Source organism: Populus alba, chromosome 5 (assembly GCF_005239225.2).
Source record: "Populus alba chromosome 5, ASM523922v2, whole genome shotgun sequence".
Classification (NCBI taxonomy): domain Eukaryota; kingdom Viridiplantae; phylum Streptophyta; class Magnoliopsida; order Malpighiales; family Salicaceae; genus Populus; species Populus alba.
In genome coordinates this window covers 14,284,616-14,304,725 of record NC_133288.1, presented here as the reverse complement: position 1 = coordinate 14,304,725, position 20,110 = coordinate 14,284,616, and the positions used below count along the sequence as shown (strand labels likewise).

Sequence of the window (20,110 nt, the reverse complement as noted above, 5' to 3'; positions counted from 1 at the left end):
TAGAAATAACTGATTGCATCGAATGCAATTGTATCAGTAATATTGCCCATATGCTTAATTAAGGGACTACAGGAACCAATAAATGCCATCTCCATTTGATTTTCAACATCAATTAATGGAAACATGCTATTCTAGCAATAAATGCTAATAGTCGAATGAATTAATCTCGAGTGGCACTAACTACCTTTTAATAGGGGCCAAAAGAACGACAGCCCATCACAAGCAAATCAGAATGTAGATGCTCAACAACTTCACATATCTTCTCCTTCGAATCCCCCATCACCCCATGTGTTTTCACATCTTCCTGAGCATTAAAGTAATTCTCAACAAAATAGCAAAACGAATTAAGAGAGATAGCAGCTCATGAAGATGATACGAAAGAAACAAAAGTCACTTTCTTTTCATGGCAAATCTCCAAGGCATGTTCTAGAATCGCCTCCGTAATCTTCCTTTGATGCGCTTCAATCGCCGCCTTGAAGGCAGGTACCTACAGATCACCTTAATTAATTTCAAAGCAACCATTCAGTAATCATAAATCGTGACAGTCAAACAGTATCGAAAGGCCGAAAGCAGAAAACACAGGAGTTTAATACTTAACTGAATCCACCGAAAGGGATGGCACCGAGATTAAGTCCAGCAGCGATAGAAGGTGGTGATTGGAAAAGGCGGATGAAGAAGGAGCCAGGGGATTCAGTGGAGTCAGGAGCAGGAGATCGACGCTAGAGGTTATCAAGGGCCCATCATGGGCGTACAGGCTCCCCTCGCTTCCATCAACTGCCATCATCAAGCATCCAAGGTCTGCAGTCATGCCTGATTGATTGACTGAATTTTACTCACTCAGCTCAGCTGCCAATTACCCTGTCGAGTATCGAGTTGACCTACGAATCCTTGATTTTATTTTCATTTTCATTTTCATTTATAAAAAAAACGTGGGAAACCAGTGAAAGAGAGAGAGAGAGCGTGAAGGAGACGGCTCTTGGATGCGCGCAAATAGAATAGTCAGCCGTGGGCCGAATGACTATCTTTTCTTTAAATTCTGTTCAACAAAATACTTCCAAGTAATTAATTTATTATTTGGTGAATTATAATAACCACCTTAGACATATATTATTTAAAAGTTTAGTGGTGTATAAACCCCTCTTTAAGATTTAAGAAAATATCCATCTCCAAAATGCAATATTTATACCAAAAATGCCTTTCCAAGTTCAAATTTTGCTTTTGTTCATACAATGTTCCTTTTAATTACTTTGTTGTTATTAATTTCAATGTTTTTTTTTAATATTGAATAAATCATAATAGTTTTTTAATTGATTTAAAAAAAAAAAACAAGAAGAAGATAAATAGATTTTAAAAACAAGAAAAACTATTCGGTTGGGTTTGATTTCTAGTTTTTAAAAAAACTAAAACAGAATGAACGGGTTACATCAAAATTGATTCAAATGTGAAAAAGAAGAAGAAAATATAAATAAAAGTTTTCATCTTACTCTAAATCACTACTGTCAATCACACCCCGCCCCCTCATTCTCCCCGATATGATTGTAGTCCTGTTATAAAACCTCAAGAAACCCGAGCTAAAAGATTGGAAAAGCAAGCAAGCAAGGAAGAAAGGAGGATGTTGTTTCAGGTAGGAGGACAAGGAACGCGCCCCACATTTTTCAAGATGGTTGCTGCTCAACAACTCACTGCCACTCTCCGTGCTGCCCTCACCTACTCCATCAGTATAAGTTTGTTTCTGCATATACAAATATACATACCTATATATCCACATCTCTTGTTTTGTGTATAATTGTTTGCCCACTTCATTTTTCAAGTTTTTAAGGGATGGGAAGCTAATATTTTCGTGAAACACTTGAGATTTTCATTTGGGTTTCTTTTAATTCTCTCATTTTTGTTTGCCTTTGGCAAATCCATGTGCTAATCAAGTCTTTTTTGTTTTTTTTTGTCAAGTGTTTTATAAAAAGGTTTTTTCTTTTTTCTTTTATGTGCTTGGTAAGATGGAGGCCCACTTAATTTTTTTTTTTGTTGTAGACCTGGTTTTTTAGTGCTAGGTAGAAATGTTTTTTCATTGCTTTATCTGGAGTTGATTACCTTTCTATTCATTTGGAGATTCGGATGGAACAATTCAGGTGGACAGGAGAAATGATGGGGGTTTTAAAGGCTCTGATGGTATTGAATTCAGCTGGACCGGGTCGGTTTGAGCCGATTCTTGGTGAACACATTTTGTAAAAATTAAAGAACTTGGTTTGGTTGGATTTTTTAGCTCATGCCAATACGATCCGGATTTTAAACACCTCTAGTTTGGTGTTGCAATTCGGAGGGTTATGTTACTATTCCTTTTTAAGGGTTTTTTTTTTTTTTTGAAATTAAGGGGTTGGTTTACCGTAATATCTCGTGGGGGATCTGGAATTTCTTAAAATCCAAAAAAACGAGTTGGCTAAACCGAGGAATAGAGAGAAGATGTCTCTCTAGAGGCTCAACTAAGATCTTACCTACTTGGTGACCTTTTTCCTGTTTTTCATGTCTAGAGATGGCTTGCAGGTGTGAATCACACCGTGTGATGCATTTGTTTCAAATCCCAGCTCATGTTGTGCATTATAAAGGAGAAACAAGATGCTCTTTTGCTATCACGATATTGCTAATGGCTTGTGTCAAAACGAAGGAAACACAGTTACCATGATTGTGGTGAAGAAATTTCCCCGCGATCGCCACCCAAGCACCGTTATCTTTTAAGGCTGTTGCCCGTCTAGAAGTTGGAAGCAAATGGCAAGTAAGGAGTCGAGATATTGGAAGTTATGCATCCAACTTTGACTATTCATTCAATTGTCTAATGAATCCACCCTCATCACCAAATTATTCTTATTCCTTCCTCTCTCTTACTCGATTTTGAAACTGGCCTTAAAAATTTCAAATAGAACCTGAGGTTTTTTCTTCAAGATTTCATCTCTATTATCTTTATTATAATTTTTTATTAAAAATATTTTTTGAAATTAAGAATTTTTTTCCTTCAATTATATCCCTATTATCTTTATTAAAATTTTGTTTATTTAGACTAATTTATGAAGTTAAGAATTTTTTTCAATTTTATTCTTAATAGATATTTTCATCTATAAAATTTGATTTTTATTCTTTTAATTACTATTTATTTTATATAAAATAGTTTTTGTAATTTTTTTTATACAATTTCATACTTTTTGATTTTTTTTCCTATCAAATCTAATCATTTATTTATTTATTTATTATTATTATTATTATTATTATTATTATTTTGCCTTGAAAGGTTTCTATAGATTGATTTTTTTTTATTATTATTTTTCCCCTAGCATTTAATTGGTCGTGTGTTTGACTTCTTAGTTGAGTTTAGTTATAAAATTTAACGGGTTATGGGTTTAAAAAAATTAATCTTGTTTTACAAAGTTGACACGGGTTTTTTTAGTTTTGTTTTTTTCATCTTTTAGCATTTTGTTATTTTTTTCTTCACTTTCTATTTGAAATTTTAGTCATTTTAAGAATAGCACGAGTTGCCTCGTTTTATTATTATTATTATTATTATTATTATTATTATTATTTATCTTGTTAAATTTAGTTTTTCTAAAAGAATTTTATTTTCAAATTAAATTAAATTAATTAATTTTATTCTTTAATATTTAATTTAATGAATTGTAGGTTTAAGAGTTTAACCCGACTTTATAAGGTTCACTCAGGCTTTCTTTATCCCCCCTTTTTATGTTTTTTTTTTATATAATTTCATCATACAATTTTTTTTTTCACTTTCTATGAGATTTATCTTTTTTTTTTTTTATGTTAATAACAAGGGTTGCCTCGGTTTTTTTAGGTCTTTGTTAGATTTAGCTCCTTTAAAAGGAATTTGGGTTTTTTTAATTAAATTGTTTTTTTATTTCATCTTCTAACATTTAATTTTGTGGGTGTTGAGCTTTTTAGTTTAATCTAGATCTACAATTTAATGGATTGCAAGTTTGGGAAGATTAATTCGGATTTACAAAATTTATTTGAGTTTGCTTGGGTCTTCCATCTTTATTTTTTTTTTTAATTTTTTTTGTTTCATCCACCAACATTTTGTTATTTTTATTTATTCAGTTTCTATAAGTTTTTTCTATGATTTTAAAAGTAACAAGGGTTAACTTGAAATTTTCTTTCTTACTTTTGTTGCGTTTAACTTTTATAAAATAAATTTTATTTTTTTAATTAAATTAAATTAATTGCATAAGAATAAGCATAAGATGCTCAATTCATAATTTTTTATTTTTGTTTATTTTCTAGATCATTACTCTAATTTTTTGTTATCATAATCTTAAATTTTATTTACTCCTTTTAATATGTTAATATCATGTAAATATTGTTTTTATATTTTGATATAAAATTAACCTGGCTCGTAGAATAAGATAACGTATTGCTATTATCAGTCGTTCTTATAAATGAAACAAAAACCCCTAAATGAAAAAAAGAAAAAGAAAAAGAAGTAATTATCCAATCAATTTGAGTCACGGCTTGTGGCCATCAACAGCCAAAAATTGTGACTTGTGACGAGGACTTCCACACTCCTTATCCTGGAAGGCATTTAATTCCACACACCCATCGTCGTCGTCATCCTCAATGTAATCAAATCAACAAATCGCCACCGTCGGATCCCAGATCCGGCCTCAACCCATTTCCCATCACATGGCCGGCTCCATCAGACAAGCGTCCAGCATCTTTTGACAGAGACAACCATCAACCATACACGTAACCTTAAAAAAGAAAGAAAAAGCCATTAATACCAACAGTAACTAATATTATAAAAAAATAATAATCAAACAAGAAAAATAAAAATTAAGAACAAAAAGGTTACCTTCCTTCTTATTTCGAAAGTTCAAACCCCGGCTGGATGAGTTTTGGGTGGGTTTGTTATTCTGTTTTGAAAGTATTTTAAAAAAATATTTAATTTTTTTTTATTTTAAATTAATATATTTTTGATATTTTTAATGTATTTTGATATATTAATATTAAAAATAATTTTAAAAAAATAAAAAAATATTATTTTCTCTAAATAATTGGAAAACTAAGACCAAGTGGGGGCCACGGAGGCCCGAATATTTGATGGGCAAAGAATTCACGCATCTCAATGTCCCTTAAAACAAAATTCCTTTCCCTCACCCATTAAATTTCTTTATTTTTTTATTTCACAAAACAATATTAAAATAACACATAAATACAATTTAGCCTCCCCCTTTTCGATTTTCTCCTTCTTAATTCCCTCTCTTTGAAAATAAACAAAAACAAGAAGCCCTGAAATCTCGATCTGATTGTCCGAAAATCCTCTAGCTAAAAGACCACTTTTTTTTTTTTTTCTTTTTAATTTTCTCTCACTAGCTCGACATCAAAACCCAGTTAAGTTAATTTTTCCTCAACCACCGTCGGCTTTTTAATCAGCGGCTCCGATCTTGCAATCAACCGATGCAAAATCGTCCACGAAGACATCACTACCATCTATGTACGAGATAAGGAGGTTGAAATTGTGAAATTTGGTGGATGCTGCTCATTTTTATAAATGCATGTCGAGGGGGATCTAGGGTTTTCGAGCCTGGTGGTCCTTGTTTTCTGTGTAGTGATTATTCCGCTGGGCTGTTTTATAATTAGGTGTAAATGGCGAGGTGCGGTTGCGAGAAAGGAGGAGATCAAGAGGCTGTTGGTTTTGGCAGCGGAGGAAGCCGCTAGGGCTGAGTTTGAGGCCGCGGCTTCATACGGCACCGTTCCGGTGGTGACAAATAACTATCAATGTGCTGTTTGTTTTTGCTCGACAACGACACGGTGTGCCCGCTGTAAAGCTGTTAGATATTGGTATGTGAATTTCGTGTTAATGCTTGATTTTTATCGGGTTTTAGTCCTTAATTGAGTTGAATTCAGGTTTGGTTCTGGGGAGATTTGAAGTTTTTGTTTTTTCTTTTTCTTGTAATTAAGTGAATGAGAGATAATTGCTGATGATAATTTGTAATGTTTTTGAAGGGAAGCTGTTTTAACAGTAAACTTTGAGAAGAATCTGATTCTTTACTTCGTGTTGTTCCAGTTAAACAGGGAAAGGGAAAAAAATGTGGAATTAGGTGCTAATTGATGAAGGGAATTCCCAAATAGAGGTTTAATCTGCGTGGAAATCCTTAGGGATTTTTGACCTACTAAACTAATTATGAATGTTTTTTAATTAGATGCTAAATGTGGGATTTAAGAATCTATGCAGAATAGTTTCTTGTTTTGTGTGGGTTGTATTAGTGTTGTTAGGTATATGGGAAACTAAGGAAAAGACTTGTAGTGCTAACTGAAAACATTTTAGTTTGTTAAAAGAGAGTGTGGTGAGAGTCAATACTTGAAGGAATTTGTAGAGATTTTGTCTCATATTAATCATTATCTGTACAACTGGTTTCATACACGTACAAATCACTACTTGTTTAACTACAATCTACTTTTTTATCGTTATATGAAATTAAATTCCCAAATATTGCAAGTTGGTAGCTTACCTTGATTAGTATGAAATGCTTGTTTGCTATAGGTAAATAGTGTTTAATTCCAGTATTATTCTGTTATAAGATTGTTTGCATAATCAGGGGTATTCTAGAATTTAATGTCATTTAGTGCACTAACTTTTGATGAAACATGTTTTATAAGGACCTAATAGAGATCAGCTAACTTGTGTGTGCTCTTCTCTACAACCTATAAGACTATTTTTTCACCTTTTTCCTCTGTACTTGGTAGGCGTCTGTTATTTGTATTTGTATATTGACGTCATAATATGGTCTGTTTCAGTTCTGGCAAGTGTCAAATTATCCACTGGCGACAAGGTCACAAGGAAGAATGCCATCCTCCTACCACTAAATATCACATTAACGATGATGGAGGTAATCCTGGGCAGAGGGCTGCAAAGGGAGACCAACATGATATTTATGATGGCAGATATGAGAAAAGACCAGTCGATACATTCCTTGTGGAGCCTGTAGTGTCTGATTCCAATTACTCTCCTGGAGTTTCATTTGTAAAGGATGATGATATTAAAGTTGATTCTGTTTTAGATACAGAAGGAACAGATTCCATATTTGAATCATCAGGCACCTCATTTTCTGGATTTTCTACTCCTACTGGCTCTTCGTTTTCTGAATTCTCTGCTCATTCAGGTGGTGAATCATCTGATAATGTCTCTGTAAGTGAGAGCATCGGTTCAAATGAAACTGAGGGATCAGATGGACAAATGCCAGCTGATACTGCTCCTGACACACCGAAGTCCAGTTTGAACAAGGTGGATGTGACCAAGCCATTGTCTCCAAAGTTTGCTACTTTGGTTGATTCTGTAGATAGTTTTAATAAATTGAGTAAATCAAATCAGAGTAAACCTCATGGAAATGACGGGGAGAGCCAGTGCTCATCTAGCTCTTCTGGTCATATCATCAGTGCCAGGAATGATGATTCAATCACAAAGCCAACTAAAGTTTCTTCTGGTTTCTGGGGTAGAACCCTGGATTCTGCTGTCTCCAGCAGTGATACCATGGACAGATCTGCTATGTCGAATTTAACTGGTCCTGTTAATGGCAAGCCATCAAATGATGAATCATTCCTACATTTCAAGTTCAATCTATCTGGAAGTGATGCTCCTACCCAGCATGCAAAAAGCACAAGGGTGAATGACATCATACTAGATGATGCACTCCCTTCCGCTTCTGATAGAGCTCTTTCATCAGAAAAGAATGGTGTTGATGCTCAAAAAGTCAAGAACTCCCCATCCATAAGCCGTAAAAAGTCCAGTCATATTGATGTTAACTCTCATGGTGATTTGAATGTTTCCAGTGAGCGTAAATCTGTATCATCATCCTCTTCTTATGGTCATGTTTTTTCCAGTTCTGGAGGAGTTAAATTAGATGCAGGTGCTTCAAAAGTATGCAGATCTCAATCCTTGATATCTGAAAGATCAGATGTTGTTGTTAATGACCCTGTTGGTGCTTTACATCTATCCAAGTCCAGATTATCGTCTAATGCTTCTCAGACCCATTTGACTTCTACCATCGGTGGGCACTCAGTTTCAAGTGTGCAATATGGAAATGTTGAACTGGGTGCTGGAAGTTCCTCTCAAATGGCAAGCTATTCTCCTAGTTCTATTAATGGATTGAAGTCATCAGTGCGGAAAGTTGTTGACCAATTCAGAGGACCTAAATGTGGCAGATATAGTAAAAAGGTTTGGCTTATATGTTGATTCTTGTTTGCATCTCCAACAATCTTTTTTCTTTGGATGCAATGAATTTACCATAAGTTTATTTTTACTTTCCAGGGCCTTTTCCCATATGATTTATTTGTAAAGTTATACAATTCGAGTAAGGTGGAAATGCGACCATGTGGTCTTATCAACTGTGGAAACAGGTATGCAATATGTTTCTTTTCAAATGAAAGCAGATTGAACTAGCTGCAGCTGTGATTAAAAGGGCTTCACTATCCATTATTTAGAATTATGAATACTACATGCAGTTGCCTTAATGTTAATTATGCCTGTAACTATCTGATTGCATCTACTTTTATATGTTAGCATTGCATAAACTACCCCAAGATGTTGATAACATATCCTCTGTTCCATTTCTGCAGCTGCTATGCTAATGCTGTTCTACAATGCTTGGCATTTACTCCTCCTTTGACTTCGTTTTTCGTGCAAGGGCTCCATTCCAAAGCATGTATGTTTCTCACCATGGTCACCTTATTAGATTTAACATGTTGAGTTTTTGAATAGCATGTTTTGGTAACATTTTCAAATAAGGTCATCATTTTGTTTCCATACCAGGTTTAAATAGAGAATGTTGCTTCTCTTGTGAGTTTGAAAGTATAATTTTGAAGGCAAAGGAAGGGAAATCTCCACTTTCTCCCCTTGGCATTCTATCCCAACTACAGAATATCGGGAGTCAGCTTGGTAATGGGAGAGAAGAAGATGCACATGAATTCCTAAGGTGAGCTGGTTTCCTTGCACTGCAACCAATGAAATAGGAATTTCTTTTGTTTTTATGATTTCATATTTTGGAGAATTTCATGGTAGATAATAAAGGAACAATAAACAGGTATGCAATTGATGCAATGCAATCTGTTTGCCTTAAGGAAGCTGGGGTAAATGCAATGGACTCCTTTGCAGAAGAAACCACTCTCATAGGCCTTACATTTGGAGGCTACCTTCACTCAAAGGTAATACATTTTTTGGAGATTAATGACATTCAGGTATTGAATGCAAAGCAATTCTCCTTTTATTTTATTTTATTATTTTTCATACCCCTAACACATTTGCATCTGAATGCTCTTTTGGGAAAAGTTCAATAATTTAGTTCATGCAAACAAAATTTGCTCTTGTTTGTAGATAAAATGCATGAAGTGCCATTACAAGTCAGAGCGGCAAGAAAGAATGATGGATCTTACTGTTGAAATAGAGGGGGATATAGGGAAGCTTGAAGATGCACTAAGACGATTCACGAGTGCTGAGATTCTGGATGGAGACAACAAGTACCAATGTGGCAGGTCAGTTTATGTTTTCTGATTAAACTCCTGAGCATATTTTTGAATGGGTTTATTCTTCAACCTGTTTTTCTTTCTTTTTTTCTTGTGCGTGTGGTTGGGGCCCAGCAGGAGAGAACCATTTTGACTTTTTTGTCAAAGCATGTTTTTAAATTGTCTTCATCAGTGTGCTGGCTATTTGTTCTTACAAAAATTCTATACTGCAGTGGGACTTTGCAGACTTAACCAAGTTATTTCAACCATAAATAGTTAAATCTTGGTTTTATATCTGAGTTTCTTTGCATTTGGATCAAACTGTTTGTTACTGAAAACAAACTGAGATGGGATGCTTTGTGATATGCTGCTTTTACACCATTTTGATGATTGCTCTGCCAGTCTTTACTTCCTAGGAAATATCATTTTTTTCGAAGTATATTGAATTTTCTTTTTATTGGAGTTGTTGATTTTGAGCTTTCAGAGTTTGTTTACACCATCTTTCTGTTCAGATGCAAATCTTACGAGAAGGCTAAGAAAAAAATGACAATATTGGAGGCTCCCAATGTCCTTACAATCGCATTGAAGCGCTTTCAGGTAGATCTTGAAATCAAAGATGGTATTTTATTCCCATGTTACAGGCAAATTCTTATTTTTTTCATTACTGTGCTTGATTTTCAGTCTGGTAAATTTGGAAAGCTCAATAAATCTATCCGGTTCCCAGAGATCCTGGACTTAGCACCATATATGAGTGGAACTAGTGATAAATCACCCATATACAGGCTTTATGGGGTGATTGTTCACTTGGATGTCATGAATGCTGCATTTTCTGGTCACTATGTGTGCTATGTCAAAAACATCCAGAACAAGTGGTTCAAAATTGATGACAGCACAGTATGTTCTCTATCTTAATATGCAATGCAAGTTTATTTGGTTATTTGATATGTTTTTCCTGAAATTGCTTACGCTTGATTAATTGGGTATTTTGACATGCTTTAACCTGGCATCTCCAGCTCCCTTGGCTAAACTAAAAAATAACTTTATTGTTAATAATCTCCATTGGAGCATTACTAGAAAAGTTAGGGGTTTGTGGCTTTGTGCTTTAGTCAAGGAACCTTTGACATTTCTATTTTGTTTAGGATTGTTGTCTGATTAAATTTTTTATTTAGATGACCAAGCCAGTGTATTGTGCATATTTTTTGTCTCTATAAAGAAGTCCAAAGCTTGATTATTGGTGATAAACCCGTGTTTTACCCATGTCCGTGAGGTAGCAAACCATATAGAGAATCAAAGTTTGTTTATTGTAGCAGTATCTTTTAAGGCTCTGGTTGGTTTTCTTTCTGGAAGTATTTTCACTGTAAGACCTATTGGTAGCTGGGTCCCAGTTCTTCTTAGTCTCAAATTGGTACTGTTTTGGTGTTAACACCTTCTCTGCTATGCATTAATTTTTTATGGATATAATAACTGCATGTGTGTTTGTGCATTTGCTATTTTAAGCTTTTGATCATGGTATTGGCAATGATTGGCTAGGTTACAGCTGTGGAACTGGAAAGGGTTTTATCAAAAGGCGCATACATGCTACTTTATGCAAGGTGATGGATCTCAGGAGATTAGTTCCATGAAGATTGAAATTTCTTGGGTGTTTTTTTTTTTTTTTTTTTTTTATTGCGATGTTTGACTCAATTTAATATTTGCAGATGCTCCCCAAGGGCCCCAAGATCGATAAGGAGCAGAATAATATCTTCTGATCCTAAAAATAAATGCAACACCTCCAAAATCAATGCAACGAACACTGCATTGGATTCAAGATCCACATCCATGCAATCAAGTGCTTTCCAATTGCATCCCGATTCAATTCCTCCAGATAATTTGGCCAGTGTTGAATCTTTCTATATGAAGTTCCACCGGCTTCAGAGGATTTTAGAAGAGGACTCATCAAGTGACAATTTCTCTTTTACAAGTGGCAACTCCGATGAAGGTTCGTGCAGTACTGACAGCACCCATGATTCTACAAGTACTGATGACCTTTCTGATTACATTTTTGGAGGTTGGAACTCTTGGCAGAATACATCTGATTCGGATACTTCTTCATCTTCCCCCCCGTTGTACTCAAGGCAATCACCTCATGGTGAGATGAACCAGCATGGTTCATATGCATATTCAGGGGTTGGGGGTTCTGATCTTTGGGACAGGAAACCCAGTGGGAGCAGCAAGCTGGTGTATATGGAAGGTAAGGGAGGAACTTTTTTGCATTCTGACACGGCTAAACAAGGTAGAAAGTTAGCTAGTAGTAGAAGTTATGACTCAACAAAATTAGGATCAGTTAACCCTTTAAATGGTGTAAAATCCGGGGTATCCTTTAGAAGAACAGCGAGCGAAAGAACAGATTGAGCATTTATAAGCAGGCATTAAGTTAGAGGGGTAAATAAGAGTTGGGAGAGAGGGACTGTATGTAATGTTGTATTCCTGTAGTCGGATTTGTTTAAAATAGATCGACCATCACCATTTTGTCAAATTCCTTTCCGGGAAGTCCTCAGAGTGTATAGTGCAAGGGACCTTTTCCAAACCCCAGACAGTCCATCACTAGAAAACAAGATATATATATATATATATATATATATATATATATATATATATATATATAAAAATGATCACATTTTGAAGGTTTCTTTGTCGAGATGTACGTGGATGGATATCTTTCCATGCTCAGAATGATTCTTACAAGCTAGCTGAGAAACAATCTGGGCTCGAGCCCACTCTAATAAAGAACCAGTGGATTGCTCGTGAGCCCTCCCTCCCAAGTGCCATCTGTGGCAAGTAATCAACGAAGATCTAATATGACCCCAGCACTCCCATCTTCAAAGCCCAGCGAAAAAAAAAAGCGCAAAAAAAGTTGCTCTCCTCCCCTTCAAATTGCAAATTCGCAAAAGATAAGATGAGCTGAGATGAAGGTTGTTAAAAATATTTTTTTTAACTTCATGGAATATAATTATAAATAAAATATTTTAATTAATTATATATTGATAATTATAGTTAAATAGCAAATAATAATATAACACAATTAAAATAAAAATTTATTCATGATTTAAATAATTTAACAATATAATATAATATAATTATGTTATAGAATTTCATTAAATAAAAATGAAGAGAAGAGAGATGAGATTTGCAACAATCAAGTAGGAACTTCAACACATACTCTAGTAGCAAGTATCAAATATGTTAAAAGAGGAATGACAAGGAAACTTGATAATCATTAATTTACAGAGCAACTACAAAAAAAATGAAGCAAGAAGACAACCGATAGTAATATGCTTGCTAGCACCCACATTTTCATTACAATGAACATGAAATAAGCTCCCAACCAAAACAAAAGAAGTGGATACTGAATCACAAATGATGGTTCCAGAACAAAGAATGCCACATTTTAGGGATTTTTTCTTAACACCCAGCAAAATTAATCTTTTGGAGAGGAATACATATGCACAAAATAGGTCAAACGCCATAATAGAAAAGTCATAAGAAAATAATCTTAATAAGATATGATAATCTGGCTTAAAACTCTAAAGAGAGAGAGAGAGAGAGAGAATAAAACAAGAAGTGCAACGTTCCAAAACTCGTAACTTCAACATCACCCATCCAAGCACAAAAAAAGGCTGAAAAGTTGCTAAAAGAAGTACCTGAACTCAGAAAGCAAGAAAGAAAAGTTTTTTTTTTTTTAAAAAAAAGTCTCAAATTCTGGAGGATGGGTCACAAGCCAAGCTGAGAAAAACACATCATAACACAAGCTTAAACCACTGTGGAGAGTGGAGAATGAAGATTAAACCATTGTGGAACCAGCTGCGCTGCTGCCTGCTGGTATTAGTCTGCAGAATTTGAGAATTGAGATTTAGACAAAGGGAAAAGGGGATAATTGGGGGGTGGTGGGTAGGGACCGTGGGTGGAGTGTTGGGGTCCGGGGAAGTCAGGGGCAAAGACTCAAGTTCAAGGAGTCAGCAAATTTTTGAACTTTTGGTAAACTCGGTAAAACGGTTCAGTTTTATCAATTTTATCAAGTTTGACTGATTTTGAGTGAGTTTGACTGTTTTTAATTAATTTTGTTAATTTTTAAATTTTAATCTGATTATTTACATTATATAGATGTTAACTTATAAAATCATATAATTTTACAAGTTAATTCGAGATTTTAACAATATGGCTTTGAGGCCGGCTTGCTTTAGCAGAGGTTGTAATAAAATGTGATTGTGAACTGGTTATAAATTGTGGAAATTCAGGTGAAGTTGATCCATTAGGACTAGAAGGTAGCGAAAATCATTTTTTACCAGTGGAGTCCATAATAATTTATTTTTAAAATTAGTTTTTTATATAAAAATGCTCTCTCAGGATTTATATGCTCGATTTTAAGATTGATGGAGGAACCAATTGGAAGTATCAGCCGATACATAAACACAAGTTGATCAATTAATGTTAGTTGAATTTAGGGTAAAAAAATCTTCCTTGAAATCAATCCCTTGGCAATGACTAGTGTTGTGTTGGTATGTGATTTAAAGTTTGAGCCCCTTTCTCTCTCCGTTTCTTTTCCACTCCTTTATCTAACCGAATACGAGTAGTAAATGAAGAAGTCTACAAAACCAACAAGGGGCAATGGGTAATGATCCCATCCCATCCCCACTAGCACTGAACAAGCCGTATGGATTGATTTTTCGTTATTTAACACAATAAATTTACTTTTGGTAAAGTAACATAATTAAACAACTAATTAGAAAACTTTTTTTTTTTTTTTGGTAACCCGGGGTGTCCGGGCCAGCTTACGCGCACCACGACTATTCCCCGGGCCCACTGAACATCCTGCAAGCCCAGTAGGCAGGTAAGACACCGCGGGGGTGACAGGCTGGTACTCTTGAGGATCGAACCCAGGACCTTCGCAAAGACAAGCTTTGCTGTTGACCAATGGGCTAGACCCTCAAGTGTAACTAATTAGAAAACTTGCACCTTGAACAAGCTGCAGATGACATCTGCAACTTGTTTTGAATTAAAAAACAAGGCATTTCTCTCTCTCTCTCCCCCTTTCTCCCCTCTCACCCCTCTTTCTCACTACCAGCCGATATCTCTCTATCCACCACCAAAAACACCTCTAACAGTCCTAAAACACTCATCTCTCTCTCTCTCTCTCTCTCTAGCTCTACCCCTGATATTTTAAACATTTCCTCTCAATTAATTTGATATAATTTATGTTTAATTAGTGTTAATTTTATTTTATTGAATGTTAGGGTTTTGAATTAGGAATTAAGTTAATTAGATGTAATTGAAGTTGTTAATTAGATATAATTATTTGTATTGTTTGATTATTAATTATTAATTATTTTAGGTTGTTGTTGATTGTGAATTAAAAAAATGATGTGTTTGAAATGTTAGTGTTGATTTAGGTTAAATTAAGGATTAGGTTAATTATATATCTTTTTAGTTGATAGTTTGATTATTTTATTAAATAATCAATGTTTTTTTTTTTTTGTTATTGTTGATCGTGAATTAAAAAGATTACGTAATGAGATAGTTAGTATTGATTTAGGTTAAAATATGAATTATATCGAATTTTGTATAAAATAATAATACTAGCTATGAAATGCATGAATTTATTTTATACTTTAATTCAATTGCAAATGCAAACAATTTTTTTTATATAGGACCTCGAAGATAGACATGGTTCGGATTAGAGGAGGTTTGACCTCTTTTAGCAGTGCCAACAAGCAGGGCCATCTTGTCGCTAATGCAAAACATGATCATAGGTCGGTGTTATATATGTAGGATCAACATCATTTTGATGATATGTAGAAAGGGGAGGTCAAAAAAATATTTTAATTAATTTTGTTAATTATTACAATTTTAATGATTTTTATTGATGATTTTAATATGTTTTTTGATTTTCAAGGCGATGATTCAATGACACGTAGTTAGCATACCTTGATGGAGTTGCATGAGCGTGTGTGTTTGTATGTTATCGAGGCTGATTTTTATGATATTAGTCAACTGCGTCATATAAATCTTAACCATTTATTAATTGCAGCATTGGTAGAGTGATGGAGGCGCTAGATACACATCTTTCATTTGCATGTTGGTGAGATGACACCAATAATTAAGGATGTCATGATGTTGATCGATCTTCTGATAGATAGGATAACTGTGAATAACAATCGTGACTCGATTAACAAAGATTTGTTATGTGATTGTCTTTTAGGACAAGTGCCTTCAGCTAGTGTTTATAGGGGTGCGACTGCATCAAGTTAACATGGTTGGACGCTAATTTTAATACCCTCCAGTAGATGTGACAACAGACCAGTTGATTGTGTATGCTTGGGCATACATATTACACATGTTTGGAGGATTTATTTTTCCACAAATACTGTTGGCAATGCAATTCTATTGCACTTTATAACAATACTTGATTATTTGTTAGCCATTCCAAATTACAAATGGGAGAGTCATGCTTTATATATACCAGCAACATTGCAAAGCATGTCTAAAAATGAGAAGACAAGTTGCCAAGTGTCTTCTATTTATTCATGTATATATATTTTAAATTATTTGATTACTAGAATTGATGACATTTTAAATACTAACTTATAATTTTCAATGTTCATTAATATAGCTCTGGTCATGAGAGCATTTTCATAGTGGGCGTCCAAAGAGCTGGGGTAATACCATGTTTAACGCTATCACTTAAAGACCACTTCTCCATTGGTTTCAAGTAATAATAAAATATAATTGATTGTAGTCAACATGTCATTTATAGAAATTAAATGTAAAAAATATACTAACTTTATAGCTTGTCTTATTAGATGGTGTGGGGCTAGAATATTTCACAATAAATCTCACTCATGTCCACAAGTTTTATCAGGATGAGTTGGACGCACAACAACCATACCAGGTATATATTACAAATGTATTTAATTTTTGTTATTTTAATGTTAATTATTTAGTTTTAATTGATTATTTGAGGTAATTGTTTCAGATGTTTTGATATGTTATATGGATGCTATCTACATAGAATTTGATACTTTCAACTTCTTCTATATATCGTAAGGGATCTAATATTTAGTTAGCACAAGTCCCTCTACATTACTTCTACATTGTTGAGATGCATTGTCTAAATCAATTACTGCGATAATTTAGACAATCTTTACATATACTAGATTATGTTGATACCAAAGAGGAGTTGCACAATATTAGTCGTTAGGGTAAGTACAAGGGGAATTGGTTGGTAATTTATACATCTTACCTTGATCTTTGGGATGCTATCGTGTTTTTGAGGAGTGCCAACCTACGATTGATATAGATACCTACATGATACAATATATGTCCATTATGCACCGTTTCATTACACCAACCTAGTTGCATTTCCTGAGATGTCCATGCAACCCAAAGCACCATTACCCTTGGCATCCGAGACAGAATCTATTGGCATGCAATATTATTTTATATTTATTAAATATTATAATAATTTTATTATGGATGATTAATACTAATTGGTTTTTAATGCATGTATGTAGATTAATTACTTGGTACAAGAAGCTTAAAACGCAGCAATAGCTATTCGTGAAGGTGTTGATGAGATGAGACTATCATGGCCAACATCATGCTTAATTTATATCGTGGCGGATTTCAAGAGGTTGGGGAGGTTGAACGTCTTGAAGCAATATTAATGAAAAATAATATTGCTTATTATGAGAGTGTTGGGGATGTTGGCCCATCTATGAGCATCTTAGGCTTATCCATTAGCAACCTAAGTCCATCCATGAGCTAAGATGATATCGGTCTTCCTCAAACCTATATGGATATTACAAACCCAACCTCGAGTTAGACAATATGGGGAGATTATTAAATATAATTACATATAATTATATGTTATAATAACTATGAATAAATGTATAGTTAATTTAATTTTTAATAAAATATTATGTTGTTTTAATGATTAGCGTACCACTGGTTATTTGTGATTGTATGAATTGTTGTTTTTTTAGCATGGAGTTGATGACATAATAGACTGCCCCTGGATGCCTATGTTAGAGGAGTTGTAAATACCATATGCGACACATGAGTAGCAAATGGTATATATGACAATTGAGTCGCATATGGCATCAACAATTTGTGTCGCAAATGTCATCTATGAGTCTCTCAACTGTTCTAAATTTCTAATTATTTTTTTGCCTATGTTATTTTACAAATAATTTTTTTAATATGCTAACTTACCAAAAACACTCTTGCAAGACAAGTGGCAGAAGGAAAGGACAACCACATGAGGGTAGGAACACTGGTTCCACTAGATAGACAAAATATTCCATCCTTGTAACCCCATAAGCCATGAGAGTAGGACAAGATTCAAGAGGATCATACTGATACCATGCTACCTGTTCAACTCTTTCTTTCCTGGCCATTTTTAATTATGGCTCCCATCAATAACGATTAACAACTAGTATTAAAAAACTCTCAAAACTATTAGATTTTTATTGTACACACACTTAATTTACTATGATTATCTTGCCCCTGTTACTCAAAACCATTTAGTTTAATTAGGAGGATAATTTAATGTTTTCATAAGAATACAAATATCATTACCAAATTCATTAGGGACATAATACTCAACTTAATGAATTTGGACATAATACAAATGTCATTTCCTTCTAGTGGAGGAACACCAGCTTTTACAACGACATTGGAAGCACTACGGAGTCCCCTTCTATATGGGGCAATGCATGTGGTGGTTACGGTGATGATTTATCACTAGTCGCCCTTTGTTTTTCTATTCTTCCTCTCTCTCCTCCCCTTTGAATATGTCATCCATTAAAAAATAATAATTAGATTTGTCCTTTTATTTTATGATATTTCAAGTTTGACCCTTAATACTAATTTTCATTCTTAGCTATTTTATCAAGTTTTAATTTGTTTTCAATCTTATCCTTGGATCTGTGATATTATTTTTAATGTTTTTAAATTTAGTCATCATTCTCTTGATTTTTATTTTTGTAATGGATTCTTTTGTGAATTTGATTTTTCTTTTTGATTGTGCCCTTCAATTCAAAATTCGATGCTATTTCAGGTTTAACATTCAACGTTTTTGATTTCTAATTTTTATTCTTAACTTTTTTTATTAATTTTTAATTTATTTTTAATTTCATCATTGGATCTATAATCTTAATAATTTCATTTGTTTTTTGAATTTGGTACTCATTTTCTTGATTTTTATTTTTTATTTTTTGATTCTTTTGTTAATTTGATTTTTTTCCATTTTCCCCTTCAATTCAAAATTTAAGGTTGTTCATTTTGTTTTCTTTCAAATGAGATCTTTATTCTCCTATTTATATAATAGAATTTTTTTTTATTTCATCATTCGACAATTAATTTATTAGGAGCTAGTATCCATGGTTTTTTCTATAGGTTTTAGGCTTGACCTAAGAGTTGATCTGAGGCAAGCACTGGATCACAAGTCATGTGGATTGACCTGAGTTAACCCAAGTCAACCAAATATTTTGGCATTATAAAAATTTAAAAATGACATAATTTTTAAAAATAAAATAAAATAAAATAAAGGAAAATAGTAAACAAGTTTTGACCTTGTTTTGACTAAGTTTGCCCCAGGTTAATTGAGTCATGGATCAACCCAGGTTTTTTATTGTTTCACATTGCATCAATCCTCCAATTTCTTTTGAAACCTAGCCTAGCCTAAGCCCAAGTCACCTGATTCACGGGTTAACCCATCAGGTTGAGCCAAGTTTTAAAGTAGTGGTTTTTCTAATAGGGTGCTTTCGATTTAGTCACTAACTAGGGTCATGAGTTTGAAAAGTTAACATGAGCTGACATTGTTTTTTTTTTTTTTATTACATCCATCAAAGTCGTTTGCTTTGAATTTTTTTTGTTATTTTCTCCGGTTTCCATTTAATCAAGCAATCCTCATTTCATAATCTATGCATGAGGTTTGGTCGAGTGGCTTAAGTTTTTTTTGAGGTCACTAGTTTTTATCCTTTTTGGTTTCATCTTTTTAATTTTGATTTTTTTTTTAAATTAAGCTTTATTTTTTTTCTCGTTCAAAAATAGTTTTAATCCTATCTTATTGTAAACTTATTTAATTTAAGAAACAAAAGGGGTAAAATTAAAATCACGTGCATAGCTCTTTTTACTTGTAGAATTTGTATAAAATAGAGCAATTATTCTTCTATAATTTGAATTTCTTGTACCTTGATTTCTACAAAATATAACCCAGTACGATTATAGTACACAGGAAAATAAAGAAAATAATAATTCATGGTACAATTGAGGAGAGGGAGAGGGAGAGCTACATTTTGCACGAGAATAATTTATTTGCTACAAATCTAGCAATATTATTATTCATAGCATTCATCAGAATGCATTAACTGGATCTGCGATGTATTTTTAAAATAATTTGAAGAGAAAATCTCATTTCTATTAATACATATATTGGTTTAAAGATACTTTGTAGTGTGGGATTAGAAAAAAAAAAAAATCATGAATCCCCTACATCATCCAGTGACTAAAACTAAGTTAGTGATAACATATAAGTTAGTGAAAGAGATTTTTAGAAAGAGATTTTTATTTAATTTTATTA

At 33.6% G+C, this 20,110-nt stretch overlaps 1 protein-coding gene and 1 long non-coding RNA gene across 4 annotated transcripts; one reads left to right on the top strand and one right to left on the bottom strand.

The window, feature by feature from the left end:
• Window positions 1-1,063, bottom strand: LOC118036696 (uncharacterized). The gene is made up of 2 exons (XR_004685415.2): window positions 599-1,063; window positions 1-498 (listed from the first exon to the last, which is right to left on the bottom strand). It is a non-coding gene; the product is annotated as an uncharacterized lncRNA (long non-coding RNA).
• Window positions 1,064-5,174: 4,111 nt separating this feature from the next.
• LOC118036695 (ubiquitin carboxyl-terminal hydrolase 16) lies at window positions 5,175-12,007 on the top strand. 3 transcript variants are annotated; one of them, XM_073409297.1, is made up of 12 exons: window positions 5,175-5,488; window positions 5,635-5,835; window positions 6,793-8,209; window positions 8,303-8,391; window positions 8,611-8,696; window positions 8,804-8,966; window positions 9,075-9,195; window positions 9,365-9,522; window positions 10,005-10,089; window positions 10,174-10,386; window positions 11,023-11,084; window positions 11,190-12,007. In XM_073409297.1, coding segments are annotated over exons 1-12 (3,291 nt in total). In that variant the 5' UTR covers window positions 5,175-5,486; the 3' UTR covers window positions 11,884-12,007. The 3 variants fall into 3 exon arrangements, with proteins under 3 accessions (XP_073265398.1, XP_073265397.1, XP_034898378.1); XM_073409296.1 differs by having other exon boundaries at window positions 5,175-5,503; XM_035042487.2 differs by having other exon boundaries at window positions 5,175-5,835.
• The last annotated feature ends 8,103 nt before the right edge of the window (window positions 12,008-20,110 follow it).

Excerpts from the sequence above, each read along its gene's own strand:
- LOC118036695 (XM_035042487.2), top strand. The coding sequence starts at position 5,546 with ATGCATGTCGAGGGGGATCTAGGGTTTTCGAGCCTGGTGGTCCTTGTT. Across the intron at positions 9,523-10,004 it reads AACAAGTACCAATGTGGCAG|ATGCAAATCTTACGAGAAGG; the intron begins GTCAGTTTATGT and ends CTTTCTGTTCAG. Across the intron at positions 10,090-10,173 it reads TCGCATTGAAGCGCTTTCAG|TCTGGTAAATTTGGAAAGCT; the intron begins GTAGATCTTGAA and ends CTTGATTTTCAG.